Consider the following 14,659-nt stretch of genomic DNA (forward strand, 5'->3'; position numbering starts at 1 on the left):
CTGTTGTTTTCCCTTTGAATTTCATTTGCTGTTTCTGTTTCTTATGGACGAGAGATTCGTTGTCTCTATTAAGCCAAACCTTTGTTGGTGGAATTTTCCCAGTTTGATAAAAGCATTAGTTGCTCGGAGAAACCCAAGTAGTCCAATGTTCTGAACATGCTGCTTTACTTCTTTGTAGAACAATGTGGTTTCATATAGGTGGTCGTTGTTTGGCATCATGATTTATTTGGTCTCGACATATTACATTATGGCTGTTGTCTAGTATTGATAAAAGCTAATAACCTATTTATTTTCCCACACGAGAACATACAAATTTATAGAATTTACATCAGTTTTGGCTGTCGAAATTGATATTCATTTGCTAAAAGTCTGATATTAGCTCAGTCATTCTAAATATTTGAAAGGAGCGGGTTAGATCTCAAGCTAGTTACAACTTATCCTTGCTCTTTTGCTCTTTGAGATACTCACGTGCAGACATTAGCAGTTGTGATAGGACTTCTCACTTTCTGTTTGAGTCTTAAAAGGGCAGCAGGTAGCGAAACTCTGATTCATAAGGCTGAACTTCTACCATCTTTGTCAACGGAAATTTTGATTCTCCATTTAGGCACTCCATCATCAGTCTTTTCAGTGATCCAGAGCGTGGCAATTGGCTATAAATCCATTCTAGTAGTGATTCCATGTCATCTGCAAAATCTCGCATGTGCCACTGCAAAAGCTTAGGCACCACGATCTTCCTCTTGCATGTAACTCCCACTGAAGCTTCCAGATACTCCACTTTTGCTCTTCCCAATTCATTTACCACTTCTTCTGGGGTATAGATCCTAAGCTGAATATCAGATCCCATTTTGTTAAAAAAAACTTACAGGTCTACACTCGTGGTTCGAAGTAGATGGATTTTAGAGATCAAGTGTTAAAAACATTATGCACTTACTGCGGGCGAGGACCAACTTCCTCGGCAAAGAGCGAATGTCACATTTGGTTCTGGATACCCCAGACCATAAGCATGCCGTAATAGCATTTCCTTCTCATCCGCATGGCCCTTGTAAGCGAAAACATAACCTTATCAACTATTATATAAAGCGAAGGCAGGAGATGAGTGTGCATGATGGCCGGAAATCGGATGTGATATCCTTTCTCTGGCTGTTGACCTTGAAAAGGAAAATCTAAGCCTTGCGGTTTAAACTTTCTTTAGGGTGTTGTGAGTGTACGATATACTCAGATGAGAACATTGAAGTTTATATGATCTTTCGCAATTAAAAAAAAAAAAAGATGGATTGGAAGAGGCATGCAATTTTGAAAATTCTGAAACGTGGCAGGGAACCGTCAGTCTAGGTCCATGAACAGAATGAATAATTAGATAACTATGAACTTACGTGGTTTGGTTCACATGGATGCCGGAGAATAAAGTGTTCAATGGCTAAAGCATTCAGCACTATCCCACCCACATTCACTGCAGCCTGGATTAGAATAGTCCCATTAATTTACTAATGGTTACCGTAACCGGGAAAAAGAAAAAAAAGCTGGTGGTCATAGATGAGCACAACGCCATGTCAATGTTTGTGTAGCCGAATATTGGGCAATTCAGGCTTGATTTTTTAATCCATGGTTTGTCTACGAGATGACATACCTTGTTCATGGTTGCCAGCAGATTCTCCTGTGACGAAGGTAGCCCATGTTCTAGAAATCCCTGAAATTTTATGACAAGCAGAATGTCATTAAATATTTGACAGACATTCCTCTCACTTGCTAGATGAAACTTGAGATTTCTTACAGTACATGCATTATGCAGGCGTTGTAGATATTGATCCAAAATGCTAGCTTCTGCTTGTAGGTCAAGAATGTCAAGTCAACGTTACATAGTCTACGGATTAAAACCCTGAAAGAGGTACAGAAATAGAACATGTGAGGAACTCTGAAATTTGAATTATCGGTGTCTAAATAATCATCATGCCCTGAGAAAATCAGTAAGCACCTCAGTTTTCCGGCCATTGGTAAACACTCTGGCAAACGACGAACATCTAACGAGTTTCTTTCTATCTGAATGAAGTTCTTGTAAGGCCCAATGTCCCTGACAGTGTTATCTAAATCTGGCATAATGCGGTAAGGGTCGAGGTTTGATTCATTGCGGTTGAAAGGAAAGATAGATGCTTTATAGTTGAACAAGGTCTTTGGGCCCTTTGAATTCATGCAGGATAGGCTAAGTTTTGGAACAATAGCTAATTCTTCTGTATCTTGTGGTGGTGCCTGGTGGAGCTCAAGGAATATTCCTATTAGGCTTTTGACAAGTTCTTCTGACAGTTCATTTGGATTCTCATTACAAATTTCTTTACGGATATGGTGTTCATTTTGTATTCTTCCTGTATGCCTCCTTGGTTTCTCATTTTCTGTGCAGTACAAGAACAGAGGAGACAATAAAAAAGTGGATTTTCCTTGTATTTTTTTTCCTTCGTATCCTTTTTGACAAAACTTAGAAAGTAAAAAGACTCAACAACTTGAGCCAGGCTCAAGGAATGTTCATGCAAGCTTACTAGTGGAACTTGTAGACAACATGCTTAACATTTCTGCTGCAGAACCTACAGAGGGTCTTCTGAATTTCATTTTCTCTTTTCTGTATTCGTCATAATGTTGTGATCTGGATAGCTGATTGAAATCGTCTTCGAGCACTGATCGATTTTCCAGTCCGATTGGTGGTAATTGATTTTGTTGCTTCATCTTCTTTTGGTGTTGCGGCTGCCTTTTCCATTCCTTGTTCTGCTTCACCTCCTGATACAAGTTGAGTTTCAGCTCATCAACTTTTCTTTCAAGCCATACGATCTCCTCCTCCACCATTGCCAGTTCTGCAAGGAGGCTCTGAACCTGCACACGCACCAATCCTCTTTATGACATCAATTCTATAGAAAGAGTAATAGTACTATCCACTTAATTGCTCTTACTTGGGGTGGTATCAGCGTGGCAAGACATGGATGGGACGACACTGAACCATGGAGTGCACACTGCAGAACCTTGTTTATTGCCTGTTCCTCGTCTAATTCTGCTTGCAATTTCTCAACCTGCAACGTTTACAAGCCAAAGCCACCATTAGTAATCCTTTAATGACATTTTTTTTTTGCTTCTACTCCTATATGCTATACAGAACAAAAGACTAGGTGGAGAAATGATCGAAATAAGGTTCTTCACCTCCTCCTCGAGATCGACTCTTTTCTGTTTCTCATCACTCTGTTGCCCAAGGTAGTCTTCAAATTTCATTGTTCTTGCAAGGCCAAAAAATGAAGAGTAGTCTACAATCTAAGAACAATGGCAAAGGAAGTTACAAGAAGAAGGTGCTTATTAAAACAGAGAGATAGAAGGTTCACCTGGACAGTCGTGGGTGCCATCAAGGAAGTTAGAAGATATCAAACGTTGAAGTGGAAGTGAAAAAAATGGGGGGATGGAGGATGGCAAAAAGGGATAGTGAGAATCTGCGGTGGAAGAATCTTTAGCTGTGATTGGCGGTGGTTGCAGTCGTAGTTGTTAATGTTATTAGTGAAATGCATGACCATCCCATGAACCTAACACCATTCATACAGGTCATCCATTAATTTCCACCAATTTGTAAGTGCTGTAGTGGCAGACGTGAAACCCATGAACAATTCGAAGCACTTTTTCGAAAAGTTTCTTTTTCCCTTCCATTTTCCTGCCTTATAAGTTACTGTAAGTAATTACTAATTGCTGTAATGATTTATTTTAATGAGAATATAACGAATCGCACAAAAAAAAAAAAAAAACAGAGAGAGAAGACAAAGAGCGAGCGACTTTAACTAACAAGACAGTGACCGATAATGATGGGAATTTTATTTCATTTCAGGGAACACCAACATAGCATTGCTTAATTCACCAGAGGTCAAAGAAAGAAAGAATATTACCTAAATTTTAACTAGAAAAAAGGGAAATCAACAATTCCCAAGAAGAATCTAAAGTTTTCCTAGCGAGTGTTCAAGAGTATAATAACTTTTGTTTGTAGATCTATTTCAAAATTATATTTCATTTAAAAAATATCAAATTTAATAATTTTTTAGTATTTTTTTTTATGATTTTAATTTGTTGATATCAAATATAAAAAATCTTAAATACAATTTTTTTATTTTTTATGTATCAGCATATAATTAAATATGAGATTCCATGCCAATAAATTTGCAGTTCAATTAACACCTCGTGTTCTCTTCTTCTGATAAGTCTCTTGTTAAAGCTTCTCTTTTATAACCAAAATAAATAAATACAGTAAAATAAAATAAGCGATTCCATACAAATTCATGTAGCAGAACATATCAAGTATCAACAACGACAAAAATCTTACAAAGAAAAGAGAAAAATGGGAAACTTCCAAACAAACACTACAATGCCATGCAGCCTTGAGCTGGAGAGACTCTCATGTGCAGTATACGAGGAACAAGATTACTGAGTTCCCGGTTTAGGGTTGCAAATGCCTCCAAAAAAATTACGAACCACAGAAGCTAGTGCTAGCTTAGGAAGTTTATCTCAAACAGATTAGCAAGAGACCTAAAAACTGCTTTGGTTCCATCCGCCGTACTCTTCCCCGTCATAATCCTTTTCCTCCTACAGAATCCAACAAACAACCACAGTATTAATCAACCAAGATAAACAATGGCAGGCAACATTGCATGTACTTCTGTTATTCAATTTATAACACTGATTTGATTTGATTTTGTCTAGACTTATAGCCAACAATGCTCATTGATTGTTGCTTCATGCATCGCTTGGGCTAGCTAAACTTTTATGGTGCTTATAAGATCTAAAGTAGTATCATTTTTTCCTTTTTATGAATCATTTTCTGGGGCATCATCATCTGTTAGCTACCATAAACCACTATAGAATTCTAGAAAATTCGTTAGTCAAGGTGGAAACGGGCTTAGAAACATTGATGCTAGCACTCGATGAGACAAAAACGTTTCAGTCTCCTGCTAATTAAGAGAAGTGAGAAACCAAGAAAAAGAAAACACCATGCACTTATGCAGGAATAAAAAAATATATATATACCTTGAGGGTAAAAGTGACACCGACTTGAATCTCTCCAATATATGATTGCGTAGCACTAACCACTCTATACTTGCAGGGATGTAGCTCAGCAGATCCATTTTCCACTCCTGATGTCAACAAATCCTTCACATAGATCCTACATGAACAAAAAATGGAGAAATAAACATAACAATATGCCTAACATACAACGATTCATTTATCAATATTACTGGATTTATCTGTGAATAAAAATAGTAACTCTGTTCGGATTCTTCTATTAATTCATTTTTCTTGTAGACACTTTCTCATCCCCGGTACATCAATCAAAAGTCTGCCCCTCCAGCACAAATTGCATAATAATACTTTAGAAGCAACCCTGAAGCTTTTCATTTGTCAGTATTGTCATGGTTTGAGGCATTTTCTCTGGCAAACGAATTTACGACCTGGCTCTTATGACATCTTCCTCCTTTTTGTTCAAAGCAAGCTTTATATGCATGATTTCTAACGGTAGATCAAGCGCATAAAACGACCCCAAATGTATTGCCTCAGTAATTAGCTTTATATGTGGGGGGAGATTATTGAAACTCAGAATTGTAATCGGTAAGCTAATTCTAATTACTAATATGTCTTACGTGGCTTCACCAATGAAGTCGTCGGCAGAGAAGGTGTCTTTGTCCATGATTTTAAGACTGAGCTTATATTCGCCAGCTTGTCCTGGATACTCTACCTTGAATGTGAGCCTCTCATTCCAAACTGGATGACCACCTTGACCTGGACCATTGATATGTTCACAATGCAAAAGTTAATTTAAACAAAAATCCGGTTGTAAATATGGTGCATACGATATACAATTAAATTCTAGGCTTACTTCTTTCTATCTGTATGATTGTATAAGATTCTTGATTGCTTTTCCGTTGAGCAATCATTGAAAAATGCAGGCATTGTTGCTGTTCGAATATAATAATTGCATATAATGCAATGCAAGCAATGTTGAAACACACACCCTTATTGCAAGAAGAATGGTTAATTCTAGACCTTGATTTCTCCAGACATTCTCTATTCTTTGGCTTGTTTCCATTTCTTGCCAACTGAATCATGAATAAGTGACCTCCCTTTACCAAATTGATTATGAATCATTTACTTTTACTAATCAATACAAGGATTCATTCATGTACTAGTTGCTGTAATTATGTAGCATTTTTCTTCTGTTATATACTTTTAAAGGTAATAAAGAACTGCATATCCCTTTGGGCTACAGATATTGATTGGCTTAAAAAACTCCCTGTTGACATAACTTATTGGGACAATGCCGGCATTGATCAGTGACCAACTAAGTTTTGTGATTTGGAATTGGTCCAAGGAAGGATTATTGGTTGTTTTGACTTTTGAATCTGATAAGTGCATATATATATATATGTATAATAGAGTAAGATAATTATTAAATATCAGTTTGCGTAAGCAAAGCACCAATTACCTCTAGCTACACTGCTCTTGCGCTCTTGGCTTTTGTATTGCACGATAACATATGGGTCCATATCACCTGCCATCATATCAAATATACAGAAGTTAGAATCTTCAGTTCACAAGCATTCAGAACTTCAAAAAAGGAAAGACTTTAGTTGTCAATGTATTTCATTTTCCAATGAGAGGATTCATCCCTGCACAGGTCTCTGCCTTTGGCATAAGCGTGTGTTTAATGGTCAGATTACAGATTGGGCGTTGATCCTCCCCCCCCCCCCCCCCCTGTTACTGGATTGTATCCATGTCCCTACACAAGTCTACCAAAGACATGCGATGGCTATTATCACATTATTTCACTAATATATGTTTAATTGTTCATGATATACGGTTATGAATGGCAATTGTTCATCATTTCACTGCTATGGTCTGCTCTACCAAGTTGCAGCCCATTTAATAAAATCACAAAACCACCTTTATCTGAATTGGAGTTGAAACTAGACATAAAAATGGCAATTCAATGAAAGAAATGAGATTTCTAGCCAAAAAAGGAAAAGAAAAAAAACCCCAAGAAAATAGGATGATGAACGAAAAAAAACCAGATGGAGCCAAATATCACGACAGGCATTTCGGTAACCAGAACAGCAAGTACCAGGAAAGGGACGATGACAGGATCAAAAACACAGAAAAGAAAAAAAAAGCATGATATTTGACATAACTTGGAACTCTAAATAAAAGAAAGAAATATACAAAGAAACACAAAAACATGGAGCTGTACCTATGAAATCAGTATCTCCAAGGCCTTTTGCATTCACCAGCAGCACTTCCAATATCCCACTAGCCATCTCTTTGTTTCTCTCTCAGGCTTTGAGCTAGGATAACTCTATATGATTCCGATTCAAGGGTCTTTGGCGATGACTTGGTTTAAGGCTGGTATTTATCGAAAAAGAGTCCATCATGGACAAATATATAGCACTTGATGATACAATGACGGACTGTGAAGATTCAAGAATGACCAACCATTGCCTGTCTTCGGTCAAATCATTTCATTGTTCTTTTTCTTTTCTTTTCCAAATGATGATCAGAGCTAGTTTTTGTTTTTTATTTGAAAAAAGATATTCTTCTATGTTAACTGAAATTTAGTTTTTTTTAGCTTCTATTTTTACATGTTTTTAAAGGTATTTTTTATTTAAAAATAATTCTTTTCAAAAATAAAAAAACATGAAAATAATTTTTTAAGTTTTTTATATTAATATATCAAAACTATTAAAAACTATTAATTTAATATTTTTTCAAGTCAAATATATTTTTAAAAATGATCTTTTAATTGGAGTAACAAACACCCTTTATCACCAGACTTTAAGTATTCAGATGAGCGATTATTGAAAGATACAAAATACAAAAAGACTTATGTCAAGTGGCGGGTGTAGGGGTACCGTGGCGGTAACCGGAGCTAAAATGATGAATAACCTATTAAATAATGTTCATACGTAGTTAGAAGATAATCCTTTCTTCTTTCTCTTCTAGTTTTTCATGGGCCACCAGTCCGATTCATAGATCTAGTTGCTCATTTATATTAAACTGTTTTTATCTGATTTATATCGAAGGACGTGGATCTAATAATGGCTTCATTAATTAACTAACTATCAAAGCAGGTTTGCATTTGATATGGGCATTTTTTATTTTAAAAAAATGTCTTCTCCGTAGTACCTCTTACAAATTTCTGCAACGATTTCTATGATTCTTTTGAATGGTTATACCAATTAAAACCAGTTATGAACACCGATGTTCCCCGGCAGCAATCCGCAGGAAATTGGACGGCGCCGTCCGATTCTATGCCATGGCTGCATGCTTTCTAATTTGACCATAACCGCATGTTTCCTTTGACTTCCATATAAAAACCACCCTCTCTCGAAAAAGGGATGTTCTAACTTCTACGAAGGTTCTTCGGGATGGCTGCCTTGAAAGGTTTGGGAGAGGCCGACTATTCCTGGAAGCGCCTCTTGGAAGTTGCTTGATACGAGCCTATACTTCGTTTTGAAAGTTTTTCACGTCAACGCGTCATTAATGGCTGCTGCCATTTTTATTTTCATTTTCGTCGTTGCATCATTAATAATAGCGCGTATTAGATGACTTTTTTTATTTGGTCACTAGAATTTGATGGGATGAATTCACTCGTTCATGATACAAAGTTGTTTCATAAATTAAATTACTAGCAAGTAGCTCAGCTTGAGATCGAAAAGAATAATTGGGAATCCTGTATATAATTAGAGAAATAGATACATGATTCAAGTTTCCAAATGTAATGTTATGTTTTTGTATAGTTTTTTTTTTCTTCCAAGGTTTTAATAACTTAGATCAAATGTATTTTAATTTTCTGTAACTAAACGATGTAATAGAAATTAATGCTTTACTTATTTTTTTTATAGAACAAAAGGTATCAAGTCATTTTAGCAATTAGCAATCACTACTTTATTTATTGTGCTACTGTTGTTGCCGGTTGGACATAAAAAAAATAGAATGTAAAAAATTATATTTAGAACATGGAAAACTTTTAGATGTTGTCATTAAATTTGATATAACAATTTAAACTTAAAAAATATCGATGTGATTATTTATTTAATTTAAATTTTAAATTAAATTGTGTAAAAATTATTTCGATGTGACTTTATTGACTGGTCAAGTCCAAGTGAAAAACAATTCATGTTAGATTAGCTCTGATAAACATGTCAAACCCGTAACTTGAATTATTTACTCTAATAAATCAAATTAATTTATTATTATTATTATTATTATATAATAAAAAATACAAAAATAAAATTTTCATCATCTCAATAATAAAAAATAAAATTAAATAAAAACCCCACAAAAAAAAGCCAATAAAATTACTCAAATGAGCTGTTACAACAAATCTCATGTGCGTGCCTACAAGGGAGGCTCACAAGCTCCGGCAGTTTGTCTATTTAAAGAAAATATTGCTCTGCTTGCAGAAATCCAACCCATCACACCTACCTGCACACTTACCACTTGAATTATAACACAAAGTTATTAATCAATAATTTTTAGTTGTTTTATTAATTATTTTTATATTGACCCGTCTAAAACTTAAAAGTGCTCGTTATTTGACAAACCTCAGGAAGTTGGCCAAGTACAAATTAAGAGGACACGATCTCAGGTCTTTCCCTCCTCTCTCTAATTATAGTAACCATCACCTGTAATATCACAGCTTGTAGGCAACAAATAATGGATTCCAACAAGGAAAATCATGGTAAGAACCTGAACGCCAACACTGCAAATTAAAGAGAGAAAGCCTGCAGATAGATCATGGTGACTTGCTCGTAGGAATATATAGTTAGTTTCTTTTCTTACATGTGAATTGATGGGCTGCCACGTTGTGTCTTCAAACATCCAAAATCCCAAGTGATGAAGTGAAGAACACAAAATAAGACAATGTCTTGGCCTGGCCTTGCCCTGCCCTGCCTGAAATGTATATGTATAGCATGTATTACATGCGTGGAGCACGTAGCTGAGATGGCATGAGGCCATGTATTGCAATTTTAATGTTTTACTTTTACATGGATTTTCCTTTTCTTTTTCTGCCACGCCACACAACATTAATTCACAACACCAACATCCATTTATTTTTATTTTTACATTTTAAAAAAAATTCTTTTCTTTAAATTCTTTTTAAAAATGTTTTTAGATGGTTTTGATGTTAAAAATAAATTTTAAAAAAATAAAAAATATTTTAAAAAACAACCATTATTACAATAACAAACATAATCTAAGTGATATGAGAGATAATAACATCTAATTCCCTTTTTCTCAAAAAATTTCTTAAAAAAAATAGCTTTTAAATTTTTAAAATTTTGACTTACTCTCCAAAGGTCTTAATTGCCTTCTATTATTGTTGGAAAGATGGTTACAAACATGTATTTTTGTCAATTTCCCTCATCCATCTTCTAAAACAACGAAATTATTTATGCTATATCAAGCTCAAAGAATAATTAATTGTATATTATTAGTTATTTTATGTATCTTAATTTTTAAAAAAGAAAAACAAGAATAAAAAAGAGAATAAATCTATAACACACCAAAAATGATAAAAATATCCTCATTTATAATTTATTTATATTACTTATATATTACTAATTATTTGCCTAGCACTATAAAATTACTAGAGCTACATCCAAAATACTATTACTTTTTTCTTAGATTTGAAAGTATACATCCTTTCAAATCAATATGGACTCCCGCCTCCGAATCCGTTTGGCTCCCCTGTATATGTGACCATCCTGAGGTCGTTAAGATAGAAAAAACGTTCGGAGTGTCGAAGATAAAATGCACAAGACTTTTTTTAAAAAAAATTCCGTGTTGATAAAAATACATGTGCAATGATAACACTTACAAGGAAAAATAATCTTGTCCAGTCCGAGATAACAAATAAAAAATTTACAAATCACAAAGTGTTGCAAAGCATGGGGATTCATTTATGAACAGTGGCAATAAAATCGAACTAAACAGAGCTTTGCCTCCATCCACCATAATCTTCTCCAGCATCTTCCTCTTCTGCCTGCAGAGAATCCAACAAAACAAGGTGCATTATTATTATTTTTTTATTCAAGTTTTAGTACTGTCCAATTGATTTTAATTTTATATATATATATATATAAACCCATCATGCATCGATCATCCAATCATCAAACGTATGGATTACCTTGAGGGTAAAAGTGACGCCAACTTGAATCTCTCCACGATAAGATTTGTCAGCATTAACCACTCTATACTTCTGAGTTTGTAGTTCAGCAGTTCCTTTCTCCACTCCTAATGCCAACAAATCTTTAACGTAAATCCTGCATAAAAGAAAAGGATTGAAGTAAATCTAACAAGATTCATTCAGAACAGATGCTGTTATTGGATTTATTTTGCTTGTGGGCTATGCTTGTTCAAGTATATTTTCCTCCATATTCTCTGTTAAAGCTATGCTTGCTATTTGCAATCAACCCAAAATGCATCGCTCCACACTAACTAGCTTTATATATAGCATATGGAAATCAAAAAAATACTGCAATTGGAAATTTTAATCTATAAAATTAATATACATTCGCCACACACACATATTGACATATATAACAGTGTCTTACGTGGCTTCTCCGACAGAATCATCAGCAGAGAAGGTGTCCTTGTCCATGATTTTAAGAATGAGCTTATAGTTGCCACCTTGCCCTGGATACTCTACCTTGAATGTGAGAGTCTCATTCCACACTGGACGCCCACCTTGACCTGCACCAGTTGATACGAAGTTACTTAAAGAAAGCACTTCGTCTGTAAAACAGCTGTGCATGCCTTGTACAGTTACAATCTGTCTTTACCAGGGGCTTCTCAGTTGAACAATCACTAAAATAAATCTGGATCAATCATGGAATTTAGAAATTGCATGCTAAGAGGTAAAGAATATTATATAGTATAATTGACATTGCAATATTGCCTTCTCACTTGCAATGTTAATTTTAATCTATAAATTAATGTCTGTAATATTTGCTGTCAATACAAACCAAAGTATACGTTAACCAAATTATTGGCAACATGAGTTGTGAATTGTGATTTCATTAACATTGCTTACATCCTTGCCAATAACGACATTTTAAGTACAATTATTCTTTACTACCTGTTGGCAATAATGGAGATTCTTCTGTAATCCATTTACAAAGATCAATGAAGAATTGCGCATTCCTTTAGGAGACGGCTACAAATTTGACTGTCAAAATAAGACTTATTGACGCAAGTTGCTGGGGAAATTTCTACACTGGTTGGTCACCATCTAGCACAAGGAACTTTCGTGATTTGAAATGGGTCAAATCAAGAAACTAATCCTTAATTGATTTGTTTGAGCCTAATTAATTGTTCTCAAAGTCTATCTGTCAAAGGGGTTGATAATGCTTAGAGGCTAGTGCCATCAACGGAAGATAGCATATAATAAGATAAGATTAGGGTTTTTTTTTTTCAATTTGATTTTCTTGTGGCACTAAGATATATTAAAATACACATCAGTTTGAGTAAGTAAAGAACTAACCTCTTGCTACTTTGCTCTTGCGCTCTTGGCTTTTGTATTTTACCAGAACATACGGGTCCATGTTAGCTGCCATCGTATCAAAATTAAAATCTTCGGAGCTCACATTCGTAACCGGAAAAAAAACATTTTGCAATTCATTTTTAATGAATATTCAGTGTTCAAGGAAAAAAACTCAATGCTTTTCTTTTCCAAGTCATGTTAAAAGAATTGGTATATTAATTCTTTTATATATTTTTTTATAGTTTTGATATGCTAATATTAAAAATAAAAAATAATTTTAAAGTAGAATATTTTTTTAATTAAAAAACAGTTTTAAAAAACATTATACATTATATTACTAAATACACTTAATAAAATCTCAGAACTATCTAAATTAATTTGAAGTGGATTTGTTGAAAGTAGATATACAAATTAATGGCATAGAAATTTAATTATGAAAATTAGAAGAAAGAGTTTTCTTGCTAGAAAAAAAATCAAGAAAACATCACGATCGATGGACGAAATGAAATCAGAAACTAGTACTCCAGATGAATTTGGAGGACTAAATACACACTCGTAGAAGTGCAAGAACACGATAAATCAAAGATATTAGAAACAACTGATCAACTCAAGATGAATTTTTAAAAAAACAAAGAAGATACATACTCAAAGAGCTGGAGCAGTAACATGATAAACCAAAGAAATCAGGGTTTCCAAGGCCTTTTGCCTTCACCAGCTTCACTTCCAATATTCCAACGGCCATCTCTTTGTTTCTCTCTGACTTGACGATTCTATAAGATTATTATCTCAGTGTCTTCTGCAATACTTGTATGTTCAAGCGTGGTTTATATCGAAAGAGTCCATCATGCATGGACATACATATAGTGATCGATACAACGACGACGGGCTGTATTAATCAAGATTGACCAGATCATATTGGCTGTCTTCGTTCAAATGTACGAAAGCAAGATAGTTGTTGTTTTGTTCCCTGTTCCATTCTTAATCACATGGGCAATTAGGGTTTAAAGTAAACTATATCAAGTGGCCGATGTCCTTTATTTTTTTTCTTTCGAAAATAATAAGAAAGCATGGTGGCAAATAAAGAAGCAAGACTTTGTTGTTTTTATTTGTACTCTCCTTGAGTTTAAAAGTGATAGAAATCAATAGCTTTAAGTTTGTTGTTTTTTTTTATAACAAATACACACAATTAATTAATGGTCATCATGAAGTCTTACAATTAATTAATTAGATTTATATATAAACTGATCCGAGAACATCAAAACTAAAATATTATATTCATAAAATTATGACTTATTTGTGAAACACGGATATTCCTCGCACCATTAATTAGTCATTTCTTGTGGATAACAATATATTTTTTGTTACAATGAGATTATTGGCAACCGATATGGGATTTGAAATTGCTCTCGATTTGAATAGATAAATCTTTTTTTAAAATAAAGTATTTAATTTGTTTTCTCTGGTGGGTCTCTAGCTTGTAGGGATCAATTCCATAAATCAGTTTGATATATAGTGATTCAACGACGTATACGTATAAGAGAATCGTCTAACAAAATAATGTATAAATTAAAGAGAACTCATAATTAAGGGGGAAAAGACAAAGCAATAAAAAAGGAAAATGACGGTTAATGGAGAAGTGTTCTTCACGACGGCTGCCTTCATGGCATGAGAAAGCATCGACTTTTCTGGCCATTAAACTAGTTTCCTGCCTGCCTTAGAACTTGTCTACAGGCCTAGATTTTCTTAACCTAATTCAAAGTATTTCAAGGCCAAGTTCTTGATGATACATCATCAGTGGCTGCTACCGCGTTTTTTATGAATTTTACTTGTTCATTAATTATGTGCCTTCAAAAGTGACGCCGTTTGACTTCTTGATAATCACGAATCTTATGGTCGATGACTTATACCTACCTAGAGGTTTTTAATTCAGTAGCATTTTATAGGGTGCAACTTGACAGAATTTTTAAAAAGCTTTAAACAAACGCTCTTTTTTTATTATTATTATTATTATTAATTTGGATGCTTTGATCAGTTTATGCGTAACTTTAATCTCACGAATCTTGAAGTTAACAATCATGTAAGTCTTCAATAACCCTGAGGTTTGTGGAACTCAAA

At 34.3% G+C, this 14,659-nt stretch overlaps 3 protein-coding genes across 3 annotated transcripts; all 3 read right to left on the reverse strand.

The window, feature by feature from the left end:
- Window positions 1–109: 109 nt before the first annotated feature.
- Window positions 110–3,737, reverse strand: LOC7489568 (uncharacterized). The gene is made up of 10 exons (XM_024609861.2): window positions 3,354–3,737; window positions 3,178–3,285; window positions 2,934–3,050; window positions 2,529–2,856; window positions 1,973–2,384; window positions 1,777–1,876; window positions 1,628–1,687; window positions 1,374–1,457; window positions 932–1,039; window positions 110–826 (listed from the first exon to the last, which is right to left on the reverse strand). The coding sequence occupies exons 1-10, from the start codon at window positions 3,372–3,374 to the stop codon at window positions 518–520; spliced, it is 1,647 nt and encodes a 548-aa protein (XP_024465629.2). The 5' UTR covers window positions 3,375–3,737; the 3' UTR covers window positions 110–517.
- Window positions 3,738–4,216: 479 nt separating this feature from the next.
- Window positions 4,217–7,438, reverse strand: LOC7458140 (16 kDa phloem protein 1). The gene is made up of 5 exons (XM_024609864.2): window positions 7,250–7,438; window positions 6,488–6,553; window positions 5,646–5,784; window positions 5,035–5,170; window positions 4,217–4,593 (listed from the first exon to the last, which is right to left on the reverse strand). Exons 1-5 carry the CDS (start codon window positions 7,314–7,316, stop codon window positions 4,537–4,539), a joined length of 465 nt encoding a protein of 154 aa, XP_024465632.1. The 5' UTR covers window positions 7,317–7,438; the 3' UTR covers window positions 4,217–4,536.
- Window positions 7,439–10,888: 3,450 nt separating this feature from the next.
- LOC7458141 (16 kDa phloem protein 1) lies at window positions 10,889–13,389 on the reverse strand. Its single transcript, XM_024609863.2, has 5 exons — window positions 13,190–13,389; window positions 12,545–12,610; window positions 11,616–11,754; window positions 11,189–11,324; window positions 10,889–11,044 (listed from the first exon to the last, which is right to left on the reverse strand). Exons 1-5 carry the CDS (start codon window positions 13,284–13,286, stop codon window positions 10,988–10,990), a joined length of 495 nt encoding a protein of 164 aa, XP_024465631.2. The 5' UTR covers window positions 13,287–13,389; the 3' UTR covers window positions 10,889–10,987.
- Between the last annotated feature and the right edge of the window lie 1,270 nt (window positions 13,390–14,659).

This window comes from Populus trichocarpa, chromosome 10 (assembly GCF_000002775.5).
Source record: "Populus trichocarpa isolate Nisqually-1 chromosome 10, P.trichocarpa_v4.1, whole genome shotgun sequence".
Lineage (NCBI taxonomy): Eukaryota > Viridiplantae > Streptophyta > Magnoliopsida > Malpighiales > Salicaceae > Populus > Populus trichocarpa.

Bases quoted from the DNA above. Each gene is read 5' to 3' on its own strand.
- LOC7458141 (XM_024609863.2), bottom strand. From the start codon at position 13,286: ATGGCCGTTGGAATATTGGAAGTGAAGCTGGTGAAGGCAAAAGGCCTT. The intron at 12,611-13,189 runs GTATGTATCTTC...ATACGATGGCAG, and splicing joins TTACTGCTCCAGCTCTTTGA to CTAACATGGACCCGTATGTT. The intron at 11,325-11,615 runs GTAAGACACTGT...TCTTTTATGCAG, and splicing joins GATTCTGTCGGAGAAGCCAC to GATTTACGTTAAAGATTTGT.
- LOC7489568 (XM_024609861.2), bottom strand. From the start codon at position 3,374: ATGGCACCCACGACTGTCCAG. The intron at 2,385-2,528 runs GTAAGCTTGCAT...TGTACTGCACAG, and splicing joins GTTGTCTACAAGTTCCACTA to AAAATGAGAAACCAAGGAGG. The intron at 827-931 runs GTAAGTGCATAA...TCTGATATTCAG, and splicing joins GAAGTTGGTCCTCGCCCGCA to CTTAGGATCTATACCCCAGA.
- LOC7458140 (XM_024609864.2), bottom strand. From the start codon at position 7,316: ATGGCTAGTGGGATATTGGAAGTGCTGCTGGTGAATGCAAAAGGCCTT. The intron at 5,171-5,645 runs GTAAGACATATT...TTGTTCATGTAG, and splicing joins GACTTCATTGGTGAAGCCAC to GATCTATGTGAAGGATTTGT. The intron at 4,594-5,034 runs GTATATATATAT...TGGATTCTGTAG, and splicing joins GTGTCACTTTTACCCTCAAG to GAGGAAAAGGATTATGACGG.